Raw genomic sequence first — 18,740 nt, 5'->3', positions numbered from 1 at the left:
TAAAATATTATGTATTCGAAAGATATTAAAAGGTAGTTTCTCGTTTCAATTTGCTGGGTAATGGGTTATTTGAGTACTTTCATTGTCAACAAATCCCCCAAGTAATTAATATGATTGGTTTCAAACTATTCTTTTTTATTTTTTTTCATGGTATTATGTATCATGTTTTGGTGTAACTACTAATTTATTTAATTCAATAAGAGTAAAATAGAGTGATTCCGCTTCAATTTGTTGGGTTATTATTTGAGTACTCTCTTTTTCAACCAATCCCCAAGTAGTTAATATAATTAGCTTCAAATTATTTTAATTTTTTTCATAGTATTAATAAAATACTTGGAGTTTTCAAAAAAAAAAAATACTTGGTAAAATAAATATATAACATTATTTTGTACTATAACTTTGATATTTAATTACAAGATATTGTAAAAATAAGATAATGGACAATGTAATGAATATCAATTGATAAATTTGAATGTAAAGAATATTTGCATGAGAGAAAATAAAGACAATATAACTAATAAAATTATTTCTCTTATTTAATTTAATTTGTTGATAATGAATAATTTTTTCAAATAAAGGTATTGTAGACACATAATTCTAAATTAAAAAAATACATATGTATCATTTTTTGTTGTAGCTACTAATTTATTTAATTTAATAAGAGTAAAATAGGGTGAGAAACTTAATTATGTCAAATTTGATTGAGATGGGGTTCGAACCTAAGACCTTTCTTATAGAAATTAATGGGTAATTAAGTTTTTTTTTTTTTGAAAGTAATGGGTAAGTTAAAAGTTAACGGAATATTAACGGAGAAGAGAATATTTAACGGAAAACTTAACGGATAATCATAAAAGTAAGGTTAAATTAGGTAATTTCTATTAATAATATTAATCTGAATTATCTTAACCATCTATTTGATTAAATAATTCATCTTAACCATCCATTTGATTAAATAATTTGACCGCCATTTTTTCTACCCATTTTAGGCCTAACTCTCTTTGACTCTTATTAGTATAGTAGATGATAATAAAGAGGCGTGTTCAAATAAGAACAACCTTATAAAAAGTAAGATTGATCTAAATCATCCATTATAATTCATTAATAGTTAAAAATTTCAATAGAAAAAATACGAAGTCAATTTTATAATTTATGAAAGCTTTTAAGTTTTCAATATTTATAAAAATAACTTTTTTTTTCCCTTTATTTTTCAGCAGTCATATCCTCCGTCATTGATCTACCCAAATTAAATAAATTAACTATATCAATCGTCACTTTTTACATGGGAGTATATTCTTACATGAGCCATCCCATATTTTGAGATGATTCATGTAAGGACATGCGGGCGTCCATGTAAAGAGTGATAATTGGTCTAATCCATTCATTTGGGTAGATCAATGGTTGAGAAATTGCTAAAAATATGAGAAAAAATGATGGGGTTAATTTTATAAATATTACAAATTAAAAAATTAGCAATAATTATAAAATTGACTAAGTATTTTTTTTTAACTAAAACCCTCAACTACTGATGATCTCTAATGGATTATTTAGATCAATTATCACTTTTCATATTTTTATTTGACCCTATATATAGACACACAAAAAAGAAAAAGGAAAAAAAAAATCTTATATAGGGAGTAACTTGTTTAAATGTCGTTTCAAGGGAGCTTTCAAAAAAGAAAGAAACACTAGAGAGCCTTTTCCAATCTCTTTGCACCACCCACGTCTTAGATACCTCACATGGATGGCAAAACTAAAGTTGACACAAAATTATTGATCTATCTCATCTCATATATGGAGCTTTCAACATTTTATTGGTCTTCTAGGACTTACATAATGATATGTGTGTGTGTGTCTATATATATATATATATATATATATATATATATATATATATATAATCTTAATCATATGAGAACCACAACCATTAATCTGCAAAATCTGATGATGAGAAATCAAGTAAAAAATGAGCAGTGTCATTTTCATAAATATTACAAAGTTTTGTTTACTGTGGTGGTGGTGGGCTATCCCAATCATTTCATACGGAGAATCATGATACATGTAGCAGTATAGACCATAAAACAAAACAACGTTGTCGTAAACAATTGTATTGTACCATAGTCTACATAGCGTTGTATGAATCATGGTCCACTGTATAACAATTGTTTCATATATCCATCTCCAAGGGAGTGAGAGATAGATAATGTTTTTCAATAGATAATGTTTTCCATATGTAACCATGCACATAAATACAATAATAGAGAGCTAGCTAGATAATGTTTTCCAAATATATATATGCATGCATGCATGCACTTCAACTCATATACTTTGCCTAACATTCTGATTAACTGGCTATTACCCAAATTCTTCCAGCAAACGATGGCCAGACAACTCAGTTTCAGTCGAATCATGATCAACCATCTATCGTAAAGAACATTATTGTCTTTCTTTTTTCCCATGTCGGAAACCATATATTTTTAAAAAGCAGTGTTTTTTGGGGCATTATATTCTTCTTTTATATGTATGGAGCCACTCACCATAAGGCACTGAAGTGAATGAAAAATGATTCTTTTACATGAAAGATCACGGGTTTAATTCTTGTTAATACCTGGTCGGTCGAACACGTTGCACAAGATCATCTGATCTTAGTATGGATTCTACTAGGTGTACATCCTCAGAAAGTGAATCGTCACCCAAAAACAGTATTCTAGGGTAATATATATATATATTTTATGTATGCTTATGATATAGTATCTCATCACAACTGTACCCAAGTCGGTAGGATATGATTCTCGTATCTAAATGTCACCAATTTGATTACTGTTAACACATTCTTGGTCAACTCACTGACACAAGGTCTTCTTAGTGTGGGCAATCTATTTGGAGTTAGATTTACCAGTGTACATATTTAAGGAGTGACTTGTCACCCAAAAAAATAGTGTTTTGAAGCATGATTACCCTTCCGATCAAATTTGTTGTACATAATTTTTATAATGTGACTAATTTCCTCTCTAGTATGTTTTATATAAGTTATTACACAAAATTACAAAAACTAGAAGTTTATGAAGTGTACACATGTCACCCAAAAAAGAAATGTTTTGGGACATTATATTCTTCTATATGCGTGTGATGTGGTCAAGAGTCAAGACATTTGGTTGGACAAAGCCTCGTGCCAAAAGCTAAAACCCAAGGTGGTGAACATGGGAATTGGGTCAAAATAAGGATGATTCAACGTGGGAATTTGGTGTTTTTTGTTTTAATACTTTTTAGCGGATCGGAATTTGTTGGGATCTATACCTAACAATAACTAGTGGGATATATAGTTGAAGCTAAGGTTTTGAATGGGAATTATCGTACAAAATGTAGCAACCACACATTATTAAATTCTTCACACTTAAATTTAACAGCATACATCGTTGTTAGAATAATAAATCATGTCTCTTTCATATTCTTTTTTGCATTAAAAAAATTATTCCATTTTAGTTTACAAGTTAATTAACTCAATTTAAATGGACTTTCAAGAGCATATCACTATCTTAAACACATCTTAAAATTAAATGTATCAAAATCTAAAGTCGATCTTTAAAATTTTAATTAAATTTCATGTTGAATCGCATAAGAGGGCTAGTCATGGCTGCTACCAGCTATCGTTCAAACAATCATGGTACGTGTCCTATGGTGTTGGGTGGCTATCTTAGTTCAGAATGATAGTTTTTTTATTCCTTAACCTTTAAATTTTTAAAATTTTTGTACCAAGTTGTCTAATTCAAGTCATTGCGTGCCACATTAAATGTCAACGCATCACCACATTAGAATAATAACACACGTGGAAGCATAGTTAATACTAAATTAATGATAACTTATTGAATAAGTTAGATTATTGCATTATACTTTTTTTTTTAAAAAAAAAAATCAGTTTAACGATTCTTGATGGTGCTTTTCATACGAAATTTGGTAAAATAGCCTGTTGCCCATCAGAATCTAGACTTATATGGGCTAATTATATCAATTCATTTGAAAATGGTTGCCAACTTTGGGCTGGATTGGGCTACTTCTCTGTCTAACAATTGCGTACTAAAGAGACACATAAGATAGAAGATGTTCTAATACATCTTACTCTTAAATTTTATATATATGGTGGTTCACATGCGAAGGAACTCCTATGTAAAAATAGGGTGAGTTAGGAACCGTTGATCTAATCTAGATCAGTTACCTAAAATGAAGGTAAATTAAAAAAAAAATGCTTCCTGGCAATTGGCGTCAAATGATCTCCTCCTACTATTGTCGTTTTCTTCCTTATCTTCTTCTCCTGCTGTGAATTCAAACTTGTATTAGCATTACATTTTGGAAAGGAAGATGCTAGGTGTATTTCCAACGACTCAACGAGTATAAATTCTGGTGTACAAATTTTATTGGATAAAGTCATACACTTAAAGTTTCGAAGTTATGCACTTTAAATTTCAAAGTGATGAACCTTAAGTTTCGACTTGATGCGCCATAAGTTTTGATTTGAATTGATGCACCTTAAATTTCAAATGATGCACCTTATATTTTGAATTGATGTGCCTTAAGTTTCAATTTGAACCTATGCACCTTAATTAAGTTTTAAATTATGCACTAAATTACCACAATTTCAAGGCCTTTTTTGTTTTTTTTTTTTTGTTTTTGTTTTTAAATTTTTCATCATTCTAGACAGTTAATTTTGGCTAAATTAATGGTTTAGATTTCACTTTATTTTTATCTGAGAGCTCTTCCACATTTGATCTCTAAGTATGAGTATGGAGTCGAATTATTTGCAATCTTGTAGTTACTGAACAGCTGACTGCCTCACCAATGCTCTTGAGTTGTTGGTCAATATTAAGCTAAGCGTCTTGATCAATGTAAACTATTTTTGGACTATGAATTTGTAAGGATAATATTTTATATGCATATATATTTATCCCGAGGTGGAATATATGCAAATATGTATAACTAGCTAGAACCTCCATGAAATCTCTTGAGCCAGCAAACCGGCCAGATTCAATCAAAAGGGCATCTATCATTTGACTTGATTTAGAACAATATATTGCATCTTTCTACTTTTGATGATATATATATTAGGAATCTATATAAAGCAACCTTAGCCACCTCATCACATTGTGTAAATTAAAGAACAACTTGCTTGGTTAAGTTGGTTCTCCTTCCTTTTCCAGTTGACAAGTAAAACCCACAATAACTAATGAAACATGTGCATTAAGTAAACCAGCTACACTAAGAAGAAGTGTATATACAATGAGTCTCGTGACACTCCACTACTCGGTCACTCTTTAGGGGTCTTTTATCACTTTTTTCAAGATGATGATGATGACGAAGACAATGATGCAAGTCTTTATATATACCCATTAACAGTGGTTTTGGTTTCATGTTATGTGATCTGATCCGATGATGTTCCTTTGGATGATGATGATGATGAAGATAACTGCCGATCGATTTTACAAAAGCTGAAAGCAAGGGTGGGAGGATTAAATTATTATGCATAGAATCCTCATCAAGATAAGAAAGAGAAGAAAAAGCAGTGTGATATTTGGTTCTGCTTTTATGGATTCTTTTTTATTTATGATGGCCCAATGAAGATACATATATGGGGTTAATGGCTTTTTGAAAATTGTCTTTGCATGCATGGTTTTGCATCCCTACACGATCCCCTCATCTAAGCTTATCTTTCTCTTTGGGATGTAAGATCTATGGTGTGGGTTTTCTTTAATTTCTTCATATCCTTGATTGGATTTGGGAATTTGGGAAGATGCGATTTGCTTTAATTTGCTGAAAATATTGGAAACTAAGTTGACAAGAATAAATTATCTCACGAGGGATCTTGGATAATTATGACACTTTTTGGATCTTGGACAATTATGATGATTTTTTAGTGTCCAAGAACAATTAATCAGGACAGTCTACTGGAATAAAGAGTCAATAACTGATCTATTGAAGTACAAAGAGTCAATAACGGAAGTACAAAGAGTCAATAATAAGTTATCTACTGAAGTCTAAGAAGTCAATAACTGAAGCACAAAGTCAATATTTTCCAGAGGTTAAATTTAGTTCATATACAATGGTTACTCTTGATTGAAATTGAGTGCCTTTGCATGTGGAAAATCAACATACTATGAACAACATTAAGTACTATAGATGTATGGATTGGATCTCTGCAGATGTTAAAAATCTCATTGCAGATCGGATCCTCTCTTCATACTCATAACCTAATCAATCATGGACTACAGATTAAGAACACTAAACATTAATTACTTGAAAATGATTATACATAGTGTATGTAATCACAGCGCTTCCCAGTCGTGGATCTCAACGTACGGATGTTTCTGCAATATGAAATTCTCGAATTCATCACACGGCTCCAGGAAATCCAAGATCGTGATTTCGGACTCCGGTGAAGATGATGACAGTTGATCAGATGAAGCCGCTTCGATATCCTCACCACTATAAGAAATTCCAATTTCTTTTTGAGTATAGCATCCGATATTCTCACCACTATGAAACGTTAATTCTGTTTCGTTCCGAGTATAGTATTCAGTATACTCACCACCGTAAGAAGCTTCTGTTTCTTTCTGAGTGTAACATCCGTTATCCCCACCACCATAACAAACTTTGGTTTCTTTTTTAATATAGCATTCGGCATCCCCACCACTATAAGAAGCGGGTCCTGTTTCTGTCTGATTATAGCATCCCATATCCCCACCACTGTAAGAAGTGATTTCTGTTTCTTTTTGGTTATAGCGGCATCCCATACCTCCACCACTGTAAGAAGCGGGTTTTGTTTCTTTCTGGTTATAGTGGCACCCGGTATCCCCACCACTATAAGAAGCGGATTCTGTTTCTTTCCGGTTACAGTGGCACCCGGTATCCCCATTACTGTAAGAAGCCGGTTTTGCTTCTTTCTGATTATAGCGGCATCCACTGTAAGAAGCGGGTTCTGTTTCTTTCTGGTTATAGCTGCATTCGATATCCCCACCATGATAAGAAACGGGCTCTGTTTCTTTCTGGTTACGCCCGCATCCGGTATCTCCACCACTGGAAGCGGGTTCTGTTTTCATGGTGAAGAAACAAGGCTGCCCAGTTTTGGCCTGGTTCTGGGAAATAATGGCGTCCAGTTTGGCTTCAACGGAGGATGGGAGGGGGTTGAAGTTGTGGGAAAAGTGCAGCCGGAGATTGGGGAAATTCAGGGTGGCGTATTCTCCCCTGAGTTTATACGCCGCCTTGTCGTAAGCCATGGCAGCTTCTTCGGCGGTGTCGAAGGTTCCCAGCCAGAGCCTGGATCGGTTCTTGGGAAGTCTGATTTCTGCAACCCATTTTCCCCAATGCCGCTGCCGCACTCCCCGGTAAAGCTTCGCCTGCAGCTTCAATGGCGTCCCCGCCTGCTTCATCGCCACTGGTTTAGCACCCAAATAGGATGATAATGGAGACGCTAATTGGTAGTATTGAAGCTGGATTTGAAGGATCTGTGATGGAGTTAGTTGGTTTAGCCCAATCGGTCCTGTTTGGTTAAAACTCATACCAGATGACCAAGAAGAAGAAGATAATGATGATATGGACTGCCAAGAACGCAGAAAAGGTTCAATTTCTTTCATCAGTTCTTCTCACAAAGGATTTGAGAAAACTGCAGATTGTATATGCAAGACTACAACAGCAAAGAGATTCAGAAGAACAAAAAATTTGAAAGACAGAAGGATTTTACAGAGAGGAAAGGGGAAAAAAAGGAGGAGAGAAGAAGGAGGAAATTCTCTTCTTTAATGGTGACTTATGCCTGTTGCAACAATGTGGTGAGTCTGCAGATATATAGGCCCTAATGGCTTAGAAGTGAAATTAGTTAAGGTTGTCTGTAACTGACGAGTTCAAATTAAGAAAGGCAATAAACAACTCTTATCGAAATCGAACTTTTAACATTGTAGTTATGTCAATTGTCCGACTAACTTAAAGTTGTTCTGAATTATTGGATCTTGATGCACTATATGGTGTTGACCAACACCTTTTTTGATATTATTAAAAAAAAAAAAATCATGCTTATCCTTACCAACTTTAGTCTACTTTAATGCTTGTAAAGTTGGACTAATCTTGGTATTATTTGTAAGTTAAAATCCATATTTTAATCAGGTGGGAAATGCATGCGGACATGAAAGAAGTCAACTGTGTAATGGTTAGTGATGTTGTAGTATGAGTGTATGACCTGCCAAAAATTATTGTTGTTGTTGCTATATGAATCATTCTCCTAACAAACCAGAGGTTGTATATACCATTCAATCTGAGTTGACTTTGGGGAGTTAGATGGAGTCCACTCTCATATATATTTAATCAGGTTTAAATAAGAATTATGAAGTAGATCGAGCTGCCAAGTGCTAACTACTATGTACTGTGATGGTATCTCGGTTACCATTCCAAATGGTGGTCATAAATTCAAATCTCGGTGGGAGGTTTAGATTCTTAGGTTTGACTACGACAGTGCAATTTGAAAATGTTTGATAGTGCATTCACGGATAATAGTGCACTGTTATAGACCTTATTTCGGTGGTGGGGCTTAATTGAGTGCACTATTATAGATAAGTGCACTAAAATAGTCTATATAATGTGTGTGTAACTCTTAGTTGACTTATAAATATTTATGCACATAATGGAGCAGTTCATCCTATTTAAATACTGAATTATTTCATAACCCACTAAAGTCAAGATAATAAAGAATATAATCATAGGAAAGAAAAATAATAGAAAATGACAAAATCAAACTGAAGACAAAAACTGAAAAACAGCCATGTATGTAACAGTAATTGAGCATGATAAGCATAGGAAATATGTTTTATATGACAAGATGGGTGCCTTCACCTTCATATATTCATGTATATATGTTCCATTGAAGACAAAAACTGTAGAAAGAGAGAGCTCCATTGACTTTGCATCTTCCAACAAATAATAAGCTTTTATCCTCCCGAGACATAATTCAACTAGTCAATCAATCCAAAATAAATTTATAAACTTTGATCAGTTAACAAACTCATGGTGTATTGTTTATATTTTATCAAAGACTAAAAAAAAAAAAAGCATTTGAGGGCTACGATTTACGTTCTTCACTAATTTTCAAGGTACGAGTGGCCAACAAATTGAAAAGGGAGGTTAGCCTGCATTTAAGGGACGCAACTTACTACTTTCATCCGTCTTTTAGGCATGAATAGTAAGTTGACTTGCCCCAGAAAAACAAACTGAGGGATTCACTATTTTGAATTGACAAAAACTTATGTGAAGTCGTCTCATATATCCTTGTCCATAAGACGGACCGGGTCAAATCAATATGAAAATATAATAATTATACTAGAAAAATAGAACTGTCAAGGTAAACTGAAACCCGTAAATTGACTCGCACCTGTCCCGCGGTGAAGCGGATTAGAGCCACAAAAATATGATCCACGAAATAATGAGCCTAACGGGCTTGGCCCGTGAAAACCCGTGCGGGTTGCGAGCCAACCCGCAGGCCAATCCCTATTAAAAAAAATTAAATATACTTGTATATGTTGCACAGTATGGCAGCTTTCTGCCTTACTGTGTAATATATACATATATATAACATTTGGAAAATATTCTCTTTTTTTTTTTTTTTTAAATCGAGTGTTCTAGCAGGTTCATAAATCATAATTTGTTTCCGAATCAGAACCGCCCGGAACCGGACCATATTCCCCCCCTGATGAGTCGTTGTCGTTCAACTGCGCGCCGAAATAAATACGGAGGGTCCCACCAGCTATCTTCCAATGTCGTCTCTCCACGTGCGCAGCCTGTTTAAAGCCACGTCACTTATCGTTCCGTCTCAACTAACCTGCTGCTAATCTCTCCATTTCAACTAATCTAATCTAATTTGCCGTAAAATTCACTTCCTTCTTCTCCGATCGCTTCTCTACTTCTCTCTGTGGAACCATACAATCATTCCATACACTCTAATCTGTTATGGATCATCGGAAGATGACGTCGCGGCGCCTGAATCGCACGGCGGAGGATGAAAATCGGGAGGAGACGCAACTGATTAACCGCCGCATCCGACGGCTGTCAATGCACCTAACTCCGGCGACGTTTCCGGACCACTCCGTCCCCGGCCTGGAGATGCTGACGTGCGCCGCTAGGGCGAAGGTTCTGACGGTGAATTCCAAGGAGTTGTCGGTGTACCTGAGGGGGAAGCACAGGGACTTGCAGGAGAAGGTGTATGAGTACTTCAGTTCCAGGCCGGGCCTGCAAACGCCGCTGGAGATTCTGAAGGATGAGCACCGGGAATTGTGCATGAGACAGCTCTCTGGTTTGGTCCGGGAGGCCGGGGTAAGGCCGCTCAGGTACGTGGTGGAGGAGCCTAGTAAGTATTTCGCTATTGTGGAGGCTGTTGGGGCCGTTGACATATCTCTTGCCATCAAAATGGGTGTTCAGTACAGGTGAGATTTGCTCACTCTTATAGCACTTATATTGTTATGAAACTTCCCTGCTTTGGTGATCATACTTGTTAGAAAATATGGAGTTGGTTTGAGATAAGTATAATAGTACTGCTTTTTAATAACTACTTCATATTTTGTTTGCTTAGTACTACCTATGCCACATAGTTGTTGATCTATAGCTGTAGTGTTTGGTATAGTAGAGGATTGATACTGATTCCTTGTGTCTTTATAACCCGTATACATAGTGACTTAGCATATGATCAATGATAGCTTTTAAATCACTCGTTGCATTCCAGCTGCATAAGATATCCTTTTTGCAAATTCGTTATGCCTCAGATGTATGGATCATGCCAAATCAGGGTGTTTGGAGTTCTAGAAGCTTGTATTCAATACTGCTTTCTCATGCCTAACAGCTTGATTAGTGATTACTCATCTTCAAAAAAAAATTAAATCTTGGTGGAGAACAAGCTCCAAGTAGTTGTTTTATTCAAATGATGTGTGTGTGTGTGGGTGTGTGTGAATCATCCCACCAGGACAATGAGCCATTAAAGCTGTAATTTACTCCAAAGTTCAATTGGACATAGCATCTGTAATTTTTTTTGTCTTCCGTTTTTTTAGCGAAAATCCTTAGATGACTAGAGTTTCGCTGCAGTCTCTGGGGAGGCTCTATTCTCAATCTGGGAACTAAGAAACATTGGGACAAATACTTTGAAGGTATAGACAATCTGGAGTATACAGGTTGCTTTGCAATGACAGAACTTCATCATGGTAATGTTCTTCCTCTTGTCCAGTTTCAGCAATCTATTCTTTTTCTTCTTGAGTATAATTTTGACAGAATGTTTAAGATGTTTTGTTGTTTGTGATAGCATCTTGAATTCATTTCTTACTTAACATGGGAATAGCCTGGCAATATAAACAAGGTTTTAAGTAGGACAAATTTATTTCTCACATGCGTTTGCCAAGATATTCTTTCTGGCAATTCCTTTGATGATATGATTAAGGTCTGGAGTTGGACAGATTTTGTTTTCATATTTGTTTCTACACACAAGAGTCAGATTTTTCCTAATATATGTTATAATCCTTCTACTTACCAAACATTTAAAAAAAATTGATCCTTCTGGTGCTATTGTAAGTTATAAATCCATGCCCATCCACCCAACATTGATGCTTTAAGTTGGTTTGATTAGCTCATTGTATATTTGCTAAACGTTGGTATTTCTGAAATAGTTTGAATCTATAGGCATGAGACATTTAATTTAGATTTGATAAATTTTAGTTAATTTGAACTTTTGGAGATATAGAAAATTTTGTTACCAAGTGGAAGTTCAATCTCTTTGGGCATGTAAAAAAAGGCAGCACATATATATATAACAAAGGAGTATCAATTAATTTATCCTGTCCTTTTCAAATATGAAGTTTTGTTGGCTCTAGTCTGATCTATCTTTATGTGTTGGCCTGGGTAGGTTCAAATGTTCAAGGCCTTCAGACTGTTGCCACCTATGATCAACTTGAGGATGAATTCATTATAGACACACCTAATGATGGGGCTATTAAATGGTGGATTGGTAATGCTGCAGTTCATGGAAAATTTGCAACAGTTTTTGCGAGATTGATTTTACCAAGTAATGATTCAAATGGTGTTTCTGACATGGGTGTTCATGCATTCATTGTTCCAATAAGGGATCAGAAGACACACAAAACTCTTCCAGGAGTCGAAATACATGATTGTGGCCAAAAAATTGGGTTGAATGGAGTGGACAATGGTGCATTAAGATTCAGGTCAGTGAGAATTCCCCGGGATAATCTCCTTAATCGTTTTGGAGATGTGTCACGGGATGGTAAATACACAAGCAGCCTTCCTACAATCAATAAAAGATTTGCTGCCACATTGGGAGAACTTGTAGGAGGAAGAGTGGGGCTTGCATATTCCTCAGTTAGTGTCCTTAAACTGGCAGTCACCATTGCCACCAGATATTCTCTTTTACGCCAACAATTTGGTCCTCCTAAACAGCCTGAAGTCAGTATACTAGATTATCAGTCTCACCAGCACAAGCTTATGCCAATGTTGGCTTCAGCTTATGCATTCCACTTTGCATCTTTACATCTGATAGAAAAGTATTCTGAAATGAAGAAATCTCATGATGAAGACTTGGTGGCAGATGTCCATGCTCTATCAGCAGGGCTTAAAGCATATGTCACTTCATACACTGCAAAGTCGTTGAACACATGCAGAGAATCCTGTGGAGGTCATGGCTATGCTGCTGTTAATCGGTTTGGTGATTTGAGGAATGACCATGACATATTTCAAACATTTGAAGGGGACAACACAGTCCTTCTACAGCAGGTATTAGTTAGGTGTCTTTCCATTGAGTAAGAGCTCTACAACTTTAATACATGAAAAAAGGGAGAAGAAAAATGAGATTAACAACTCAATGACATTAAATATTCTAGTGGATGCCAAAGGCCTTGTGGTCAAGCGGCATGAAGTGATTTTCCCAAGTGGGAGGTCATGGGTTCGAGCCTCAGTGTGGGCAATGTTGACTTTGTTGGGCTTCAGTAGGTTGAGAAAGTGTATGGACAGATACTACATGTAACAGGGTCAATAGTATTCAAAAAAAAAAAAATATTCTAGTGGATAAAATAACTCGAGTGATTGACTTTATGATGTTACAGGGGAGAAAATAAAAAGTGGGGAGACACAGATCAGCATTTGTCCTTTTAAGTGCTGTAGTGCAGTTTGAAATGTGTCAAAGCATCAGAACATATTACTAGCTTTATCTCATACATTTGTTCATATTTGGTGCTTCCATAAATCAAAAACAAATTTAGCTCTATTCTTCATTAGGAACTCACATCTGTGTTAGAGATGGTGGAACTCACGTACACAAAATAAAAAATAAAATAAAATAATAAAAAGAGACATTATTTATTGTAAGCTAACATATTTGTTAAGATAGTTTTCCCTAAATGAATAATTTTAGACTCTGGCTTGTTTCATTACCTAGGTAGCAGGATTTCTTTTGAAGCAGTATAGGGAGAAGTTCAAAGGTGGGACACTTGCAGTTACATGGAACTATTTAAGACAGTCGATGAATTCTTATCTCTCTCAGCCTAACCCAGTAACTGCTAGGTGGGAAAGTGAAGACCATTTGCGAGATCCAAACTTCCAGTTGGATGCTTTTAGGGTGAGCATTACCTAAGCTGTCTGATAGAGAATGTTCTTTCTTTGGTTCAATTCCTGTAGCTTACAGTATTTTTTTTTTGCCATAATCCAGTATCGTACATCACGATTGCTTCAAGGTGTCTCTGTTCGACTTCAGAAGCACTTGAAGACCCTGGGGGGCTTTGGTGCTTGGAATAGATGCTTAAATCATCTGTTGACGCTCGCAGAGTCCCACATTGAGTCCTTCATCCTTGAAAACTTCATTGAAGCCATAAAACGGTACCTGTTCTTCACCTTTTTTGTGGTTTCTCTTTACTATGACAGAACAGTCTAACTGCGGCTTCCATTGCAGTTGTCCTAATGCCAACTCTCGTGCTGCCCTGAAACTCGTCTGCGACCTTTATGCCTTGGATCGAATCTGGAATGACATAGGAACTTATCGCAATGTGGATTACCTGGCTCCTAACAAAGCTAAGGTATTACAGGCTAGATTGATTCCCATTTGTTTGAGTGTCTGAACGCCTGATATTTTCAACCTTTTCAACCTTGCAGGCAGTTCAAAAGTTGATGGAATATCTGTGTTTCCAAGTTAGGAATATCGCAAAGGAGCTCATAGATGGCTTTGATATACCCGAGTATGTTATACGTGCTCCAATCGCTTTGCAGGATGCAGAAGAAGCGTACTCACAGTATGCTCACAATGCTGGATTCTAGATGTCCCATACAAGGCTATCACCATACATCCTCAGACAGTTTTACAACCCTAATTTGTGCCGAGTGTCTGGATGAAATGAAAACTTTACTTGTATAGAAAGATGTGTATCATTTAGCATTAATATGAAATAGTGTTCTGTTCCACAAATCACAACCATCCATTCCTCACTAAGATCATATCCTATGCATGAAAAAGCTTCCTGTACTTTGATTTACAGGTGTTTATAGTTGCAGACATCTACTTTCATAAATAAAGATTTGAAGGGTATCATATGCTGAAAGATCTTGGTGGTTTATAGTTCACATATGCATTTGTAGCCATCTCGCATCTCTGCCTGACATCTTCACACATTTTCAAAGAAGCCTCGGAGAATTTTGTCAGTCTGTTGAGAACTCTTGTCAAGCTCGCATGTATGCAGTTCAAGTCTGATGATGTCTCGCTGCTCTTCCCTCCTTCCCCGGTGTTGGTAGCATCAACAGTTGTTTCTTTCTTGTGTTGTTCCTCCGGGTGGTGTTCGCCTGACTGGCTTAGGTCATACAGAAAGGCTCTGATGGCATCGTTGAGTTCTCGAGATGGCAGAGATTGAATATTGGATAACCAGGCCTGACACAAAACAAATATTGGAGGGGGCACTCCTCGTCGTGGGGAAAGGGGTCGCGAAAAGGTTCTTCTCCTCTTGACCTGCTCTCGAGGTTGCAATATGCAGTTCTGTAGCCAGGCATTAAGAGCTTCTACGTACATCGTATGGCTGTTGCTCCAATCAGCAAAACTCAAGCCAAAACACTCCACTTCGTTGAGCAGTTGATCCATAATCTGCTTTTGCATGTTTCCCCGTGGACTTCCAGTTGAAGTTTTGGCGTGGTACGCTAGGGATATAGTAATATACTGAGTGTGATGGCATTCAAGCATGGCTCTCCACATTCTGTTCAACCTGCACAGAGTCCGCTAGTTATGGTTCGTGTACTAAATAAGCTCAGAATCCAAGAAAGGCGAAAATATTTTCCAGTATGAAGTGAATGAAGGACTCACTCACTCACCCTTGAATAAGTTCCAAAAGTTGAGGCAACAACTCTTCATCCCTCATTTTCTCAATTCGCTTTGATATCGAGTCGACAGAATAAAGCGCCACCCTGATTCGTGAATGCAGGTCTTTTACCCCTGCTCGGGTTTTGTCAATTACTTGGGCACTCAGATCTTTTGCAGATTGGTGCCTTAGCTGGTCGCACTTTCGATCATAATCCCTTCTAATTGACTCAATTGCCTACAGAGTGACAATTATCAAATACTAGACATAAGACACAAAAACATAAACATTCACGTGTAGTATTGCTGTGAAACTCGAACATCTCTTGAGAAAATTTGTAAGTCGTTTTGAAGCAACGGGCATGGAAACATTTAGACCATAACCTAACCTACTTTTAGATCATATTCCAGCATCGTACCCACAGTATCATTTTGTAATAACCGTATATTTGAACACTAATCAACATTCAAGCCTGTAAAGCTTAGTACCTTCACTTCGTCATAGAGCTTCCTCTCCCATGCATATAGTCTGTCGAGAGTGGATGAGTGGCTTCCGGAGATCATACAGAAATCATCAACAAAATCGCTTCCACTATCATCATTGTCATCCTTTGTATTAAGAGGGTTTCTTGATGACGATGATCTCGAAGATGTTGTCCGTTTCCAAGTAATAATCTTTGTTGCGTGCTGCTCCCCTTCTGTATAATCGGAATTAGTCTATGGTAATTACTTCAAATTTTAGCGGGTAAGCTGAAAAATTGAACATACTCAGGAAAAAAGGTAGTTTTGACGAACTAGTTTACTAGCAACTACTTACCACCAACATTTTTGTTGGTTCCTCTTCGGCAGCAAACTGTGCCAATGGAAGTGAGGGAGAGTGCAGCCGGTGAATTGCCTGAAAAAATGAATTCCGTTAATTGAGTCGAAATCAATTTAATCAATTACCGACTTGAGGAAAGTACAGAGAATATATAACGGATGTGAAAGAGTTACCTTTAGCCATTGAATATCCGACATGAATTTTGTTAGCCTCGAGCATCCGGGAGACTTCTTTACCAGACTCTGATGCTCTTGTGAACCGATGCTCGATGTCTTTTATACTCGAGAGAAAATCTTTAGCCCTATGTGTTATGAACTCGGAAGGATCCTCTCTTTGTGCACGCGCATCTTTCTCCACCAAACACTTATTATTATCTCCCCTTGATCCAGACGGTTGTAGACCATCTTTACTTTCCACATCTTTGCCAGTCTCTTTTCCCATTTCTTGGCTTCGATCATTGTTAGCTTCGTTCTCAATTGCCTCCCGACAATTATTGTCTGTCCTCTCGGGTGTGAAATGTGAATTATCCACATCTGATTTAGTACGCCCGTTATGTCTAGGCTCGGATTTGGGCGTCATGAATTCTTCTTGACCCCCATTACCAACATCATCATCATCATCCTTTTCCTCGCTCATATGAGCATCATTATGAGCCACAAACCTAAAGCTCTCGGAATCATCGGGGGGATAAAAGAAATCCCAAGAATACCCTGCCTCGGGAGGAGGAGGGGGCGGTGGCATTGCGAATCCGCCTTCTTCCACATACCCATTCACGACAGGGGGCGCCATTTTAACAGTAACAGCACCAGTCCCCCCTAGCCTCATGTAACTCATCCTAGTAGTGAGGGGCGACACGGGGCTCTCGTTGGGCACGGGGGAATCGGACACCCCACCAATGTGGGATGGTGAGGGTGATGGATATGAGGAATGTGAGGGGGTTTTGTCCATGTCAGGGGCAGAAGCTGAGACAGATGACTCTATCAACATCTCAGCCTCAGCATACCTCCTCAGACCAAATCCTAGGTTTCTCAGGGATTGAACATAGGAAACATGGGCAGCTGCTAAAGCATACCTAGAATCTATGGCATTCTTGATGAATCTCTTCCTCTCCTTACACAATCTCAAAGCTTCACTCCTCTCACCCTTTGAACTTGTTCCCCCCATTCCTCTATTTCTTCATAAACCTAAAATCTGCAGCATTTCCCCACTAATTCTCACAATTTTTCAGTAAAACTAACTCCCACAAAACAAAAGATTAAAACCCTAACAGGAGATTGCTAAAGTAAAGTAAAGATTGATAAAAAAGAAACCTTTTTTGTTTCAGTACTTCACAGTTCACAGCAAACAGAGAAAGCATACAATGTTGTCCAAGAAATGGTGAATGAATGAAGTTTAAGAAAAGCAAACCTTAATAATCAGATTGGCAAAAAAGAAAGGCTTTCTTGTCTGGGTTCCCAAATCCAACCCATGCATTTCAGTATACCTTTTCACACACAGCTAGAACCCACCGCAGAGAAACAAAGAAAGATGGAAATGTGAGAGAGAGAGAGAAGAATGAGGGACTGTTGAGAAACAGCATTGAAATGTGAGCACACTACACTCTCTTTAATGGTCCCAATTACTGCTATTAATTAATAATAAAACAAAAAATCAGATTTGTTTTTTCTTTTTTCTATTTTTTTTCTCTATCATTCTATCGGGCTAGAGTGTCGGACCTTGGGGCGAAAAATTTTTCCACAAAGATTATAAATTTACTACTGATAATAGACACTGGTGCTATTTTCTATGGAGTAAAAATGTGTTATGCCCTCTTAAAGAAATGTTCAACTACTGTACAATAATGCTCTCATTTTCCCAAAGCTATTATTTTTTCACTGTAACCATTGCATTTAATTAGGGATGACAATAGGACGAGCAGGGTAGAAATAGGATATCCATCTTCACTTTCGAATTCATCTTTTCCCGACCCAACCCTATTCCCTAGTGAAGATTTTTTTAGGGACAGAGAATTTCAGTTTTAGTTTATTTATTTATTTATTTGAATTTTACAATTAATGTATAAATTTATATATTTAAATATCTAATTGAATATTGTAAATTAAACTCAACTGTGGTGGCCTTATTTTGTAATTTACTGCATTCATTTTTCTGGTTTTTTTTTTTGTTTACTTTTCTAGTGATGAAGGAGGTGGGTGACAGACTGACAGTGAATCTAATCTGCTGAGCAGCCTGCCATGTGAGGTGGTGCAGATCTTGTAGTGGATGTTTGACAAATCATAGTAAATTGCTGACTGGATATTCCTTTTCTTTTTAACATAATATACAATAAATTATAGGGATATTCTTTATGCATAATATAGTACGTACTGTTTCTTTAATTTATGGACTGTCTAAAAGTTTTTAGGGCTAGCTCTCCTGAATGAACATTCGAGTATATGCACACCATTTCTCCTTTTTTCTGTCACAATCTTTTGTTGTCACTTTATGACTCTGGCAACAATAAGCACAAAACCAATTTATACAAATATAAAACACATGCAACGTAACCCTATGTAATAATAGAGAACATTA

General features: G+C 36.6%; 3 protein-coding genes across 4 annotated transcripts; 1 reads left to right on the top strand and 2 right to left on the bottom strand.

Moving 5' to 3' along the window:
* Nucleotides 1-6,039: 6,039 nt before the first annotated feature.
* LOC115998735 lies at nucleotides 6,040-7,829 on the bottom strand. The gene has a single exon (XM_031238382.1). The coding sequence runs from the start codon at nucleotides 7,617-7,619 to the stop codon at nucleotides 6,312-6,314; it is 1,308 nt and encodes a 435-aa protein (XP_031094242.1). The 5' UTR covers nucleotides 7,620-7,829; the 3' UTR covers nucleotides 6,040-6,311.
* Nucleotides 7,830-9,870: 2,041 nt separating this feature from the next.
* Nucleotides 9,871-14,540, top strand: LOC115998716 (acyl-coenzyme A oxidase 2, peroxisomal-like). Its single transcript, XM_031238356.1, has 7 exons — nucleotides 9,871-10,448; nucleotides 11,101-11,216; nucleotides 11,912-12,792; nucleotides 13,454-13,633; nucleotides 13,724-13,890; nucleotides 13,964-14,087; nucleotides 14,164-14,540. The coding sequence occupies exons 1-7, from the start codon at nucleotides 9,976-9,978 to the stop codon at nucleotides 14,323-14,325; spliced, it is 2,103 nt and encodes a 700-aa protein (XP_031094216.1). The 5' UTR covers nucleotides 9,871-9,975; the 3' UTR covers nucleotides 14,326-14,540.
* On the bottom strand, nucleotides 14,418-17,722 carry LOC115998715 (nitrate regulatory gene2 protein-like). Of its 2 annotated transcripts, XM_031238355.1 has the most exons (6): nucleotides 17,577-17,718; nucleotides 16,343-17,360; nucleotides 16,167-16,244; nucleotides 15,839-16,047; nucleotides 15,364-15,587; nucleotides 14,418-15,257 (listed from the first exon to the last, which is right to left on the bottom strand). In XM_031238355.1, the coding sequence occupies exons 2-6, from the start codon at nucleotides 17,331-17,333 to the stop codon at nucleotides 14,594-14,596; spliced, it is 2,166 nt and encodes a 721-aa protein (XP_031094215.1). In that variant the 5' UTR covers nucleotides 17,334-17,360; nucleotides 17,577-17,718; the 3' UTR covers nucleotides 14,418-14,593. The 2 variants fall into 2 exon arrangements, with proteins under 2 accessions (XP_031094215.1, XP_031094214.1); XM_031238354.1 differs by having other exon boundaries at nucleotides 16,343-17,722.
* Nucleotides 17,723-18,740: the final 1,018 nt, after the last annotated feature.

This window comes from Ipomoea triloba, chromosome 12 (assembly GCF_003576645.1).
Source record: "Ipomoea triloba cultivar NCNSP0323 chromosome 12, ASM357664v1".
Classification (NCBI taxonomy): Eukaryota; Viridiplantae; Streptophyta; class Magnoliopsida; order Solanales; family Convolvulaceae; genus Ipomoea; species Ipomoea triloba.
The sequence above is the reverse complement of the archived record's forward strand: the minus strand, read 5'-3'. Positions and strand labels throughout refer to the sequence as shown.